The sequence below is a fragment of the Barbus barbus genome (assembly GCF_936440315.1).
Source record: "Barbus barbus genome assembly, chromosome: 28".
Taxonomy (NCBI): Eukaryota; Metazoa; Chordata; class Actinopteri; order Cypriniformes; family Cyprinidae; genus Barbus; species Barbus barbus.
Window position 1 is genome coordinate 12,795,033 of NC_136756.1, and position 15,633 is coordinate 12,810,665.

At 39.3% G+C, this 15,633-nt stretch overlaps 1 protein-coding gene across 2 annotated transcripts in view; it reads right to left on the reverse strand.

Annotated features, from left to right (window-relative positions):
* Positions 1-15,633, reverse strand: part of ncor2 (nuclear receptor corepressor 2) — a 108,412-nt gene that overhangs the window by 68,830 nt on the left and 23,949 nt on the right. For both annotated transcript variants that reach the window (XM_079381864.1, XM_079381863.1), the window contains exons 2-3: positions 6,465-6,661; positions 5,438-5,568 (exon numbers count right to left, since the gene is read on the reverse strand). In XM_079381864.1, coding sequence (XP_079237990.1) covers positions 5,438-5,568; positions 6,465-6,566 — 233 coding nt within the window. In that variant the 5' untranslated portion in view covers positions 6,567-6,661. The remainder of the gene's footprint in view (positions 1-5,437; positions 5,569-6,464; positions 6,662-15,633) is intronic.

Below are 15,633 nucleotides of genomic sequence, written 5' to 3' on the forward strand. Positions count from 1 at the left end.
TAATCACATCACACTGCAGCTTTCATCCATGCTCACTCTCCTTCTGTGAGTGGGCAAAATAATCTAATCTGCAGGCAGGATTTGTCATACACAGAGTCACACACACAACGAGAGAGAGACACACACAGAGAGCAACAGAGAGAGGTTTAACTGGCCCCTGACCTCATTCTGAATTGAGGACAGATCATGCGTGCTGAATGTCTGAGCTATTGTAGAGGAACTTTGCTTCAGTACTGCTGTATTGCTCTCCGTCTCTCCTCTTCTGCCATCATTCCATCTCACCATCAGTCTTTCACTCGCACAATTACCAACCCTCTTCCTTTCCATCCATCTTGCTTTAATCTCCCTCTATCCCTTATTATCTCTCTCTTTCTGTAGAGGATAAAAGGTGATAAGACCACAATACATCTTTTCAACCCCTATCATTTAGGTCATCACAAAACAACACAAATGGCTTGTGTCTTTAAAAGACCAAAAACAGACCATAATTTACACAGCCAGCACTAGACCAAAACACAAAACTACAGACTTCAACTGGCTCAGGTGCATTTGATTCTTTGAATTTTAAGAAGTAGGGCTGCATTTTCAATTGCAGAACATTTGATTATGTATGTGAGGAAATTATAATAGCTCTAGTGGTTTTTCATCTTACTTGGATGCCCATCAAAAAAGCAAGATGACAGTTCCACAGTGGGGAAGGAAAGGATGTGGAAGAGCACACATACACACCTTAACCACACACAAACACTTTAGTATTCAAGTTAATCCATCCTACCAGCAGCTCTCAGTATCTCAAGGGGTGTTAGTCCATCTCCTGTGAGAACAGCCAGCTCTACTGTACCAGGCTCTGATTATACACCTCAGCTCACACACACACACACCACATTCAGCATTCAGACTGAGCCATTCCCAATACACCCACGCACATATTCAACACTGTGCTTCTTATATGGCAAAAAGAATCACAGCATGGAGAAAAGGAAAAACATGATATTTTTAACCTAGTGTGCACACACATACAAACATACAAGCATCAATGCATTAAAGCAACAATGGAATGGATGAGAGAATCACATATTGGATTATGGAACACAAAGGTAAATGAAGAGGAAGTTGTTGAAATCTCCTAAACAAATACTCTTGCTAACGGATTAAAGTTATGACATATCCAAAGTCAATCAAAATGATTTGTATACTTGGATTTATTTGTACACTTGGAAGTAGCAACAGATCTTTTCTTCCGTATTGTGATGTACATCCGAGTAGGGCTGCAACGATTATTTTGATAAATGATTAATCTAACGATTATTAGAACGATTATTTCACTGATTAAGCAGTAGACTTTGATTATTCAGTTTTTGCAATTAGTGTGTGTGTATATATATATATAGACCTGTTAGCTTGTCTTTAAGAAGCCCTCCTATCCTCCACTCATTACCTGTATTAATTGCACCAGTTTGAACTTGTTACCTGTATAAAAGACACCTGTTCACACTCTCAATCAAATCAGACTCCAAACTCTCCACTATGGGCAAGACCAAAGAGCTGTCTAAGGACACTAGGGACAAAATTGTAGACCTGCACAAGGCTGGGATGTGCTACAGGACAATAGGCAAACATCTTGGTGAGAAGGCAACAACTGTTGGCGGAATTATTAGAAAATGGAAGAAATTCGAGATGACTGTCAATCTCCCTCGGACTGGGGCTCCATGCAAGATCTCACCTCGTGGAGTATCAATGATCCTGAGGAAGGTGAGGGATCAGCCTAGAACTACACGGGAGGACCTGGTCAATGACCTGAAGAGAGCTGGGACCACAGTCTCAACGGTTACCATTAGTAACACTCTACACAGTCATGGATTAAAATCCTGCATTCTGAGATTAAAAGGTCCCCCTGCTCAAACCAGCACATGTCCAGGCCCGTCTGAAGTTTGTCAAAGATCATCTGGATGATCCAGAGGAGGCATGGGAGAAGGTCATGTGGTCAGATGAGACCAAAATATAACTTTTTGGTATAAACTCCACTTGCCGTGTTTGGAGGAAGAAGGATGAGTACAATCCCAAGAGCACCATCCCAACCGTGAAGCATGGGGGTGGAAACATCATGCTTTGAGGGTGCTTTTCTGCAAAGGGGGCAGGACGACTGCACTGTATTGAGGGGAGGATGGATGGGGCCATGTATCGTGAGATTTTGGGCAACAACCTCCTTCCCTCAGTAAGATCATTGAATATGGATCGTGGCTGGGTCTTCCAGCATGACAATGACCCCAAACACACAGCAAGTGCAACAAAGGAGTGGCTCCGTAAGAAGCATTTCAAGGTCCTGGAGTGGCCTAGCCAGTCTCCAGACCTGAACCCAATAGAAAATCTATGGAGGGAGCTGAAACTCCGTGTTGCCCAGCGACAGCCCCAACACCTCAAAGATCTAGAGAAGAACTGTATGGAGGAGTGGGCCAAAATCCCTGCTGCAGTGTGTGCAAACCTGGTCAAGAACTACAGAAACGTCTGACCTCTGTAATTGTAAACAAAGTTTTCTGTACCAAATATTAAGTACTATTTTTCTATTGTATCAAATACTTATTTCATGCAATAAAATGGAAATTAATTATTCAAAAATCATACAATGTGATTCTGGATTTTTTTATATATTCTGTCTCTCACAGTTGAGGTGTACCTACGATGATAATTACAGATCTCTCCAATCTTTCATAAGTGGGAAAAAAAACAAATCGGCAGTGTATCAGTGTGTGTGTATTAAGCCGTAGTTCACTGACAAGCTAGACTATATCACGTTCATAATATCAGATGAATCGCATTCGATTATGAACACGATATCACGTAGCTTGTCAGTGAACTACGGCTCTGTGTATTAACTGCCGCTCCATTTGAAAGCGGGTGACGGAGATTTACCGCCAATCATGGAACCGGCTTTACTGACGAGATGCGCATGAGAATCGCATGCGATGTTGTAGAAATATCTGATTCTCATATAGCCAATTAAAACGCTAACAAATGGCTTCAGTTTACTGGTGCTCATTCAGCTCCTCAGCTACAGAGCACGCAGCTAAAACAGTAATGCTGCTATTTAAACAGTGTTATTAATTTAAGATACTTATTTTCCATAATAACCACCACTTTTATTTTTATCTTATTATTTTCATCAACAATATGTTTTAATTAAAATAATTTCATTATTGTCAGTACGGAGGCCATTCCGTTTTATCCATGGCACATGCCATTTGATTATTTACACAAGTAATGTTGTCCAATGACTTGTTTGCATTAATTACACATTGTTTTATTTATTTGTAAGGCATTTTTTGGGGGGGGATAAAAGAAAGTTGGTTGGAGTATAAAATTAGGAGTAGGAGTACAAAAATTAGTTTTAAAGTGACCCTATTACGGATTTTTGAAAATAAAATCATGCGGAGTGTAATACTGTTTTAACTGTTGAAAACTGAATTCAAAATTAAAAGTTTTAAATCGGAAAGTGCACCGTGTACAAAGTTATTGTGTCTCAAAAAAAAGAAAAAAAGTTGACTGATTCATTTAAACAAGTCATTTTTAAAACTAATCCCAAGACATTTCATGTTGAGTCAACATGAAAAATTAGCATATTGCCCACCCACTTGTTATACATGCAGACCTGGGAAAACTTGATTTTCGCATTGGTCTGAATGAAAATGCAAATTCATTCTTTGCCACTAGGTGCTGCTTTTGGAGCAGTAAAAATAGCCATTTCCCAGTAATTGTACACAAAGCAGCACTGCCCTCACAAATGCTGCTTTATCAGGCATTACAAGCATGATGGATTGAAAATGAAATGGACCAATCGGACCAATCAACGCAGATTAGCGTCATGCAATGATCGTTGAGCGAATCATTTGGGAGTCAAATGAGCAAATAAGGTAAAAATAAATGCATATTATTAGACAATGAAAGTGTTGTTGTTGGGGACTCCCAAAACAAAAATATGAACCTTTCATAACCCATAGTTGGGGTCCTTTAAAGCTTACACTGGTGCAAACTACGCTGCTGTACTATATATTTGATTTATTTAGAAACTGTTTCGGACATGGCTTTTAATGAGATTTTTTTGTAATCAGGCTCTCAAAAATTATATAAAAATTAGGATTTAGATTTATCAGCCAACATATTGGTTATTAGGGATGGGCATTTCTGATCATATTTCATTTCGAGTAATCCACAGGTTTGAGAAGCGAGTACTCGATTAATCGGGGGAGGAGCTTAAGCAAGGGGCGGGGCATTGTTAATGTTGTTGATAAAACTATGACAGGATTCAGAAATTAATTAAATAAAATTTTTTGTGAACAAGCGCGTTTTTCGTATAGAGCATCAATCCTTGCAGTGACCGTTTTGCACGATGGGACAGTATAGTGGGGCTCAACGTAATTCATTAAACGTTTAAAACCTTCACCTTCAACAAAACTAATAGGCAGCAAGTCTTCTGCTGTCATTTCTGCTATTAGCTGCGTCATCTTCTCTGCCCTGCCTGTGTCGCATTTCTGTCTGATGGTGAAATCTCTTATGCTCGTCTGACTGCTGGTAGTGGCATCGGCATCAAAAGCATCTGCTTTTTTGTGTTTATGTGCATGATGGTTACGCATCGAACTCGTTGTGGAGTTATAGACGAGTGTGGCGCTGCATTTGACTGTTTTAACGTCAAGTTTTTCAAAGTGTTGCCAGACATCGCTGCGCGCTTTAGAAGCCATATTCGCTCTGTGCTCCGGTCTTGTCTCTAGACCACAACTTCTCGCAGCCATAACCAATCAAATATCAGACTACCGCCCAAATACCAGCATAACCAATCAGAAAGAATGAAAGTAGTTCAATAATAAAAAAAAAATGCATTTTTAGAGCCAATTGATCATCGTTTTCATGCTCTATCGTCGCTGATGCGTTCGAATAATCGATTAATCGAGTACTCGCGCACATCCCTATTGGTTATACATTATAAAGAATTATCATATCGGCCAAAATTTTCATACCTGTGCAAACAATGAAGAACGACACAAATTCCCACTGGAGTACCACTTCAGATAAGGCTGGAAGGAAATTTATCCTCTCATATTGAAAGTGACATTCTAGAGCATCATTGCATAAGCATTACATAAAAGCAGCAGTCAAGTAAGCAGAGTAAAACTGACAAGGACTGTGACAGAACAGGACTTTATGTCCAGGCCTAATAAATGCTTCCCTAAAGCAGTATTTTGAATGAGAGTGATAGTTTCCTTCAGTGTTGGCCATTGCTGTCACAGCCTTCTGACACAATTTTGAAAGGCTCAACAATAGATTGTGGGCAAAATGGGAAACTAGCCTGAAGGACATAAATGGACAGGATTGAATAGCCAAGATTTCAGTGCAAGCCAGCTCTGGCAGCCACAATATATTGTCTGTTCATGTCCATGTTTTGTACCTTTCACTGCCTGGCTGAAATTCAGACAGAAGGGATGGTCTGCGGCGGTGAAGCTGAGTCAGGGATCCATGGGGCAGATGGGAACCATAGTCCCGAGCGTGAGGATGGTAGTCCACTAATCCACCAACATCCTGAAATAAACGCATGACATTTCACATACTCACATAATGAAATTGTATCAAGAATGTGACTACTGAAATATAAGATAAATTATACTATCCCAGATAAAATGCAGATGTTTCCAGATTTAATCATGCTTTTAATGACATGAAAACCAGAAAAAGATCCCAGATCAGTGCTAATGCTGAGATCAATTAGCCTAAATCTTTGGTACTCAAACCAAAACTTTCAGATATTATACAGCCCTTTAGTTGCAGCTTAAAGTCTTACTTTTTGCACGAAACTGTTCACGTCATCAGTCATGCACCTACTCTGGAAAGTAATCCATCCACGAAAATGAACTTTGATCAAGAGTTTCAACTTTGAAGTGTTACACAGTTACTAGTTATATTGCCAGTTTAGGCTAAATTCTTTTAACACCAATATTAAGGATTACCAAATTTTTGGCATCAAATGGTACAGGAAAACATGAACATCTGCTTTGTGTCAGACAAAGGACATATTCCAACATGAACAAAGGTTTGGAGGATGCAGTGTTGTTCCACTTGGCTTCTGAGCTGGCTAGGCTTGAGTGCCACTGATTTAGATTTTCTGTGTGGTTAATAAGTCCAGACAGTAATCTCTGCTGGATAAAGATGATGGCTGAGGGTCAAATCTTACGTGATAATCTTCAGTAACGCAAGATAGTCCTTTGTTACTAATTTCTGGTCAATGATCAGATCTATATGTGCATCACAATAGTGTGTGCATGTTTGATAAGGTGTATAATAGAAGATACAGATTATTGCAACATACATTGTAACTTTTATTCTTAGCTCACAGGTCAGGAAGTCCAAAGTTGCAGATTAATGATAAATAAAATGCATTTTTGGAAAGATTTTGTATTATAGTCAGTGCAGTACCGTACCGTATGGGCTCTCAGCTGCAGAGGAAGGGTGGCAGGATTAGGAAGGTGACGAGCGTCCAGAGCCCTCCGACCCTGAGGCACTGACTGAGGGTGCGAGGACATGCTGATGATGCAACTTCCTCTACACACTGAAAGTGGGTGTGGTCTTGTCACAAACGCTGTGCATCATGGGGCGTTGAGTCCTGGCAGTCACCGACCTGAAAGGAACAAGAGAGAAAACATTGCTGATTAATTGTTAATAATAAATATTTGTTAACAATCAATCTGTGGAATCTATTTATTTATTTATTTATTTATTTATTTATTTATTTATTCACTTTTTGATGACATGCCAGCATAAAGGCTATTTTCATGGCGATCTCTGAATAAATTCTAAAAGGTATACAATTAACAAAGGGTTCTAAAATAGGTTCTAAAAGTTCTAAAATACATTCTGGAGATACATTTTTAAATAAATCAGTTCGACACACTTCTGAATAAAACCATTGTCTATTTACATTAAAAACAGTACAATCCAATAAAATGTGTTTATAAAATATGGAGTCTAACAAAATTGTGGACAAAATCATACAGTGTGCACCAAACTTCGGAAAGCCAGGATAAGCAACTATGAGTTTGATGACAAGTGAGAGAGAAAGCGACCAAGAGATAAGTCCTAGCCACCACCTGCTGCTGGCCGGATACATGTCCGCACACTGTGTGAATGAATGGATCACTCTGTATCCCGCTCTATATCCTCCTCTTCTTCGCTCTCTCTCTTTCTATGCTCATTATGGCAGCTGGTGTGCTCTGCTGCACGATGATACTCTCTATTTCACAGGTACAGCAAAAACACGCAGTATGGCTAAACAAAGTTAATGTGGAAAGTTTCTTTAAGGCAAGTCTGTTCACTCAGCAACTATCATGGTAACAGCTCTATGTAGACCATAGGCATGCAAGTACAGCTCATATCTACTTAAATAAAGGTGCCATAGAATGCATTGATACAATATTTTAAATTTTTCTCTGATATCTAAATAGAAAGTATGTGGCTTAGGTATGGGCAAAAATTCTCCAGAAACAGTTTTACATGTCCATTTACAACCCTAGGATTTCTCCCCAGAATGAAACGGTCTGTTATTGGCTTCATTTATTAAAATCTTATGTACTGTAACAGGCTACAGCTAGCAACGAGCTAACCATGTCCCTTTAGCGGCTCGCGTTATTTTATTAGAACGTGTTATTTGCTTTCCATGCCTCTCTGAATAAAGACACCAACCCATCCCTGCACTGCACATCCCCTGCACAGCCTGGAACATAACATTTATTTCCATGATTTGCCATTTTCGCTGTTGTCCTCGCTTGCTTCTTCACGGCTGGCAGCTGGCCTAGAACATGGGCGGGTATACACAAATGTTGGGGGCGTAACTATTAGTGATCCCGACTGTTACGTAACAGTCGGTGTTATGTTCTGATTCGCCTGTTTTTCAGTGGTCTTTTTTATTCAGGAGGTTTACATAAGGAGGAAACAATGGTGTTTGAGGCTCGCGGTATGTCATTTCCATGTACAGAACTATTATTCAACTATGCCAAGGTAAATACTAGAGGTGGGAATCGCAGAGTAGCTCACGATACGATATAATCACGATACATGGCTCAAGATAACGATAATATCACGATTCTACGATAATCGATATATTTCTAGAAAATCCTAAGGATACATCATGATATCTCTACACAAAATGCCTGTGAAAAGGTTAAGTGCAAGTTTTCTTTCCTTATTCAAGTCCAAACTGTTAGAAAACAGAAAAAAGAAAAAAAGTTCTGTAAATCAATTTTAACATGTTGAGTAGGCTAAATTAATCATTTTATTCTTGGACTTTTTAAAAGCTTACACTTTTCTTTTTCTCTGTGTATAAACAAACGCACACTTGTAATATCTGAGAGAGAGGGAGAGCATCCAGTGTTGTTCACATAAAACTAGACGCACCGGCGGCGCGCTCTCTCGCACCTGCGATCCGAGCGGAGAGGCTACTCACGGACTGAATATGAACGCTGCAATAACGTGATTGGTGCCTATGGTCCACGCTGATAGCTGTTCTGGGGCAGCTAGTTTTCATCTACATAAACATATATATAGCAGTAAAGCTAGTACAGTGGCTGGAAATCTGTTTATCCTTTGGTTCCTCGTGCTTCCTAGGGAACGCGGACCATGGTTGCTCATAGCGCGTTTGGATAGAAGCTGGAAATGACGCGGCCGCGATTTCCACGCATTTTTAGACGCTGTGAACAGGGAAATCTATTTAGAGCACCTTATTATATATTAATTAAAATATCGATATTTAAAATGATATAAAATGTCAGCAGAACTAGAATGAAACTGCAGAATAAAAGTACTTTGCCATACTTCACATTTACCTTATGTTAAAATGCATTTAATCCACCCCACTTCTTTGGGTTCTCAAAGCATCACTGAACAGTCAAGACAAGAGAGACTGGAAAGCCAAGAAAGAACTGCAGTTGTAAAAGTTTTGATAGTGTCAGTCAGAGGTGGTGGTTTCCACCACACCATCAACTGGAGACAGAAAGAGCAAAGCACCAGGTGTTGAGAGCACCAACTAAAAAATAACCCAACATCCGATCAATAAAAACTCACCTGATATGACACCCTACATGACATGAGTCTTCTATGAAAAGCCCAGAAAAATTAAGTGCTCACAGATTGGGTGTGGCCCTTGCCATTAGGATAAAATTTTCAATAAATTGTAAATAATCTTTTTCTGGGTTGTGCCGTTTCATTTTTCCACTATTTATTTCTACCTTACAGCTGAAAATTAACACAAAAGAAAAACATGAATAATCCTGTCCTAATCTTGTTTGTGACCAGTTCAAGGTACGTGCTGCAATAATCATGCCTTCTGTTGATGGTATGTCAAGTTTGTATGTCTCAAAATGTGCATTTCTATCCACAAAACTTGCCAGAAGTCATGGTTTAAGGGGTTATTAAAAAAAAATAAAAAATCTTCCGGGGGTGCATGCCCTCGGACCCCCCGCGAGCGGCTTGGTAACAACTTCCGGCACGTAACAGCACCGCTGCTGGAAAAATTTATAGGGGAAACACCTGAATGGGAAGTAGCACTATCACACTAATAAACACAAATGCAAACAGACATGCTTCTCTGAATGTGCTTTTCCCCCTGTGGCTGCTGTGTGTCACTAGCCCTCCTGCTCAATACAGACATACAAATCACTGCCATCTCAAGTGGGCCCACAGCTTCGGTCTCAGAGACACACAAAAATTACCATGTGAGAGAAGTCTGTCTCTATAGATGAACAGCTGTGTGTGTACATTATTTAAACCAAGGTCACTGAGTGTTGTCAAATACTTTGACATTAAAACAAGGAGTCAGGTCCTCTGCTCTAAAGCCCTGTAGCTCTTCTACAACAAAAAGAGGGGCACGCTACCGTCCTTCTCCCTTCCTGTCTGTCACTGAATGATTTACACGGAGAGAGCAGAGTGTTTTACTGTGCTGGGGGAGGAGATTCAATAGTGCAAGAATGTTTGGAGCTCTGAGGAGGAACAGAAAGTCTTTGTCATCCTGAAGGCATTTTGTAGACTCTCACATACACATGAACACACATGCAGGATCAAATCAATCACAGAAAACACAAGTCTGATGTCTGTTCCTTGTTTTTGCTTTAAATAAAACTTTCAAAAGAACAGGGTTTATTTGAAGTAGAAATCTTTGGTAAATGTATAAATGACAACTGTCACTTTCGATCATTTTAGAACTGTGAAGCTTGTAGTTTCACACTTGTATTCTTCTAAACTTTTTTTTTTTTTTTTTGCCATTGCCCTTTGCAGTTAGGACTTCTCCAGGTGAAGGAGCTTCTGTATAACTACCACAGATTCCTGTGGATAGTAGTTTACAGTATTTAGCTGGCCACTACATGAAATGCAAACTCTCATACATCAGAATGAACGTTCAATAAAATCAAGTGGTTATTACAATTAGCCTTTGCATTTTGGGTATAAATCACATGCCAAATGACAGGCTTCACAATCATTACACAAAGATGACTCCCAGAGAATGAAGATTTATTTCAAAAGGAAGACATTGGGTATGACGCACACGTGTCCGGTTTGGCTGATCTACTGGCACAGTATGAACTGTGGAAATCTGGAAACACACTTACCACTGTTTTCTGGCATCGTCAAGCTTTGTGAACGAAAATCCACAACTGCTATGACAGACATAAAGAGAGACTGGGTGAGAAAGTAAAAGATGATAAGAAAAGAGGAAGAGAGAAAGGAAAGTAGGAACAGTGAAAGACTTGTGAGAGTGAAATGAGAAAGAAAAAAGGAGATATCGCTCTATGAGAGAGAGAGAAGGCCCTCAGACAGAAGGGGAAACACATGCCCTGGCACGGATACAGACACCCACAGGCAAGCTCATGGCTGCCTGCCAACAGCACGAATGAACTCACTTACCCCTTGCTCCCTCTCTTTTCTCTCATTCTCTCTCTTTCAATCACAGTGCTCACTCATTCCCAACTCTTTTTTCTCCCTTTCTAGGAGTGGCTGGCTTTTGTATGATCTCTCTCTCCCTTTTTTCTCTCCACCTCGCTCTTGCGTTACATCTCTCTTCCTAGCTTTTTCCGCCTCTCATTCTGCTGATAAACACACATGGGCAGCTTGAAAGAACTGGAAAGAACCAGCGCTAACTGCCTTACCATTAACAACTGTGTATTTCTATCTCACACATTTTGTGTGTTGACATCTTTTATTGACGCTCACAAAAGCTGAGCCGAGTTCTTCTGTCTGTCATGATGGATGTAATAAATGAGAGGCCTGGCAGTTTGCGTTAGTGCTGGAAGAAAGGCATTAGCTGATGAGCTGCGATCAGGTCCCTCCTGCTGGCCCAGTAATGTCAGAGACAGCATGAGGTGGGGCGGCCGATTCTGCGTTCCATCCATCTGCATCATCGACATCTACGCCACAACATCTCCCATAATCCCACAGCACAAAATGTCATTATCACCTCTAATTTCCCACCTTCAGCATTTAAGCTCGAATGTTCAGCCTGGGTTTTAGTTTGAATCTGACACTCTCTGTGAAGCATGTTATGTATTAATTATAGGGCTGTATACCTTGGAGAACCTGGCGATACGATACATACCTCGATACACAGGTCACGATTCGATACGTACCTCGATACAGAGCTGTCTACGATTTGATACAATGTGACACGATTCGATACGATTCAATAAAAATACATGGGCCAGAGCCAATTAGTTAATGCTGAACACATTTACTCAACAAACAGAACTCTGCATTTTTCTTCAATTTAATGAAGACAAAAGTGCATTATAACAAAGTGCATTTTGCTTAAATATTTGCAACTTTAAGTGCTCTGATTAATTGTACACAAATTGTATTAATCTGGAAATTACCACAAGTCAACATTTAACTTTCCAAGGGTACAGTCTGAGCTCACACAAGCACAAAATCTTCTTCTTATTATTCTTAACTTCTTATTAAATCTTCTTATAATTCTTTTTTGTGACACCATGTACTGCCATAACATATTTCACTATGAAATCACTTAAAGGTGCCATAGAATGCATTAGTATTACAGTATTTTAAATTGTTCTCTGATATCTACACAGAAGGTATGTGGCTTAGGTAAGGGCAAAAAATCTCCAGAAACGATTTTACATGTCCATTTACAACCCTAGGATTTCTCCCTAGAATGAAACGGTCTGTTATTGGCTTATTTGGCAGGGTCATGAATAATAATGAGCTCTGCTCTGATTGGCTGTTTCACAGTACGGCTCATCAGCAAGAAGGAAGCACAGGGAGGAAAATATATATTTAAATACTTTCTCTCGCAGTTATATCGTCGGGTAATTATACTGTATATAAAACGCAGGCATCAGGGAGCCGTTATTAATATGCGAGGCATTGAAACTGCTTTTGAACGATCCATCGATCGCGTTATAGTTCACTTTCAAGAGACGCGGTCACACAAACTATGTTTACATTATGGAGCAACAGTACTTACCACACATTTCACAAGATCAGATGCTTGTCAGTGGTGCTCAGGATCTGTAAGTCATTCGCCATCATCCTAATCTCTCCTTACTGAGAGTGAAATCGTATGTACTGTAACAGGCTACCGCTAGCAAGGAGCTAACCATGTCCCTTTAGTGGCTCGCGTTATTTGCTTTCTGTGCCTTTCTGAATACAGACACCAACCCATCCCTGCACTTCACACCCCCTGCACGGCCTGGAACATAACATTTATTTTGTTATTTTCGCTGTTGTCCGCGCTTGTTTATTTACAATACCTGCAGAGCTTCTGATGGTTCGGCCGGCTTAGAACAAGGGCGGGTTTATGCAAATGTTGGGGGCGTAGTGATCCCGACTGTTGCGTCACAGTCGGTGTTATGATCTGATTCGCCTGTTTTTCAGTGGTCTTTTTTAATCACGAGATTTACATATAAAGGAGAAAACTATGGTGTTTGAGGCTCACTGTATGTCATTTCCATGTACAGAACTGTTATTATTTAAATATGCCAGGGTAAAGACAGTTTTTCATTCTATGGCACCTTTAAATGCTACATCTTGCTTTAACATTTTCCATGAGTTTTTTTGAAACTCGCGGGCGCCGCTGCGCCCCCTAATGGCTGGGCGGAGTATCGATACTAAGGGCTAGAATATCGATACTGTATCTTTTTTTATTATATCGGTATGTATCTAAGAATCGATATTTTGAGCACACCCCTAATTAATTAGCGCACCATATTTAGACTGTAGAAATGTTGTCAATCTAATTTCTATCCTCTGAAGACAGGCTGTATATCATCCTCTGGTGGAAAAGGAATGTCTAGCGGCATGAATATATACTGAGATGCACTGCTCTTCCTTCTCAAATGGACCTTCCGGTTCCGGGATCGAAAAAAGGGCTGTTAAAATTCAGATCAAAACTAAAATCACTAATAGTATCATTTCTGAAGCTGTCTAAATGAAAGCACTCAATATAGCATAGGTTTACTACACAACTGCTCCAGCCAATTTATTTTCTGCATCTATAAAAAAAAAAAAAAAAGATTGAACATTGCTAATATTGTATTAATGTACTATTTATCAATGAACAAATTTACAGCATTTACAAATCTATAATATTAATTTCAAAAGTCTGGGCTTTGAAAATATTTTTTCATGTTTTTGAAGGAAGTCTCTTTTGCTCACGAAGGCTGCATTTATTTGATCAAAGTAAAAACAGTTATAGTGTCGAATATTATTACAATTGCAATTTGCAGCCATTACTGCAGGCTTCAGTGTCACATGATCCTTCAGAAATCATTCTAATATGCTGATTTTGTGCTCAAGAAACATCTTGTTCTTGTTGTAGTCCCTTAATATTTTGTTGTGGAAATTGTGTTACATTTTTTCAGGATTCTACGATGAATCTAAAGTTCAAAATAAGTCTACTTTTGTCTTTACTTTTGATCAAATGAATGCATCCTTGCTGAATATATTGATTTCTAATGCAAAACTTTTGAGTGTTAGTATATTAACACATTTATGACAGTGGAAAAGGTGTTAAAAAAAAAATCTCCATCCTTGCCATTTACAAGGATGATACAATCCAAACAAAGCAAGCAGCAAAGTAATTTTACTCCTCAAGCAAGCTCATCTTTTATTCAGATCAACTAGCAAGATGTAAGCTTTTGTATCAGCAAGTATTTGGTGTATGAATTTTGTGGAATAAGCCAACTGGGAGCAGTATTTATAGTGCTCACACACACACACATTCATTGAGCAGAGAAATGGCATACGACAGCTGTTGGGAATGCACCTTCACCTGCATCCATGCTCATAAACAAAGTTTTTCATATCACTGCTGCTCACATACACAGTGATTGCGAGCAGATGAGGTTATTGTGCCTACAGTGGGCCTGATTTTAAAGATCTTCCCTGTGTGTGTGTGTGTGTGTGAAGACAGACTGTATTTCCCTTTTTCAGTGCCTCTTTCTGTTCTCTCCTCTGTACCACCCCCTATTCTCTCTTCCTTTCCTCCCTCTTTCCCGTCTCATCTGACCTTTCCATTGTTCTTTCAGTCAGTGGCCCCTGTAGGTTATTTGGGGTCACCATGCAGGGCAGCTGTCTGACCTCTGCGACGGGCTGTGAATAAAAACACCCTCCCCCTCCTAAAACTCAGTTAAAGCTCTCTATGCCGTCTACATTCCCGCATCACTTTAATCCCTGGACTCGAGTCAAATGCCTACAGCTCTGCACAAAATAACATTCAGAGGAATGAATGCGTATATCCACCTTCAAATCAGGTCATCAGCCATCTGCCTTTCAACACTGCTGAGAAACCACATCATAATTCATATTTAGGAGTTTGTGAATAGATGCCAAATGGGAAAAGGCCAATAAACAGTATGCTGATTAGGGCTGTGTGATTAATCGAAATAAAACTGAAACTGCAATATGGCTTAGTGCGATAATCAAATTGCAAAGGCTTAGATTTTATAAATAAATATATGTGCGGAGTGTCTCAGACTGAAACGATGCACTGTGTTCTTGCATCCAAGCAGCTCATTATCCGCTGGTGTGCAGCATCACGGTTCTTAGTAAATGCTGACCATGCAAACTCCATTTCTGCATCTGCTCTGGCTTTGGGTTGCTTTAACATTCCTTTGGGAACATAACATACACCAAACATCTTCCCATACTTATTCAGGAAAAAAAAAAAAAAAAAAGTTTATCAACAAAATAAGTTTCAAGAATTTCCATCAAAATATTTAAAAACATTTTAAAGCTGAATTAAAGCAGCCATAAATATTAGTTTTGTAATTTTACAATTACAAATGAAACTTCTTCCTTAAATTCTTTTTTTTTTATTATTATTATATTATCATAGAGATGCACTGAAATATTAGCAGACAAAAATGGCATTTTGGCACAAAAAACGTCCGAAAATATGGTATGTGCATGCTCTGATAATACTAGCTTTGTAGGACTACACATTGTTTGAGTAATTTAAAAATATAAACAAAGAAATTAAAAAAAAAATAATCCGTTAAATTTTATTCTGTTGCATAGAACTGAATAAAATAGTATTGATAATTTAATTTTTTACAATTTTATTGTTTTACTTTCAATAAAAGTGTGGTT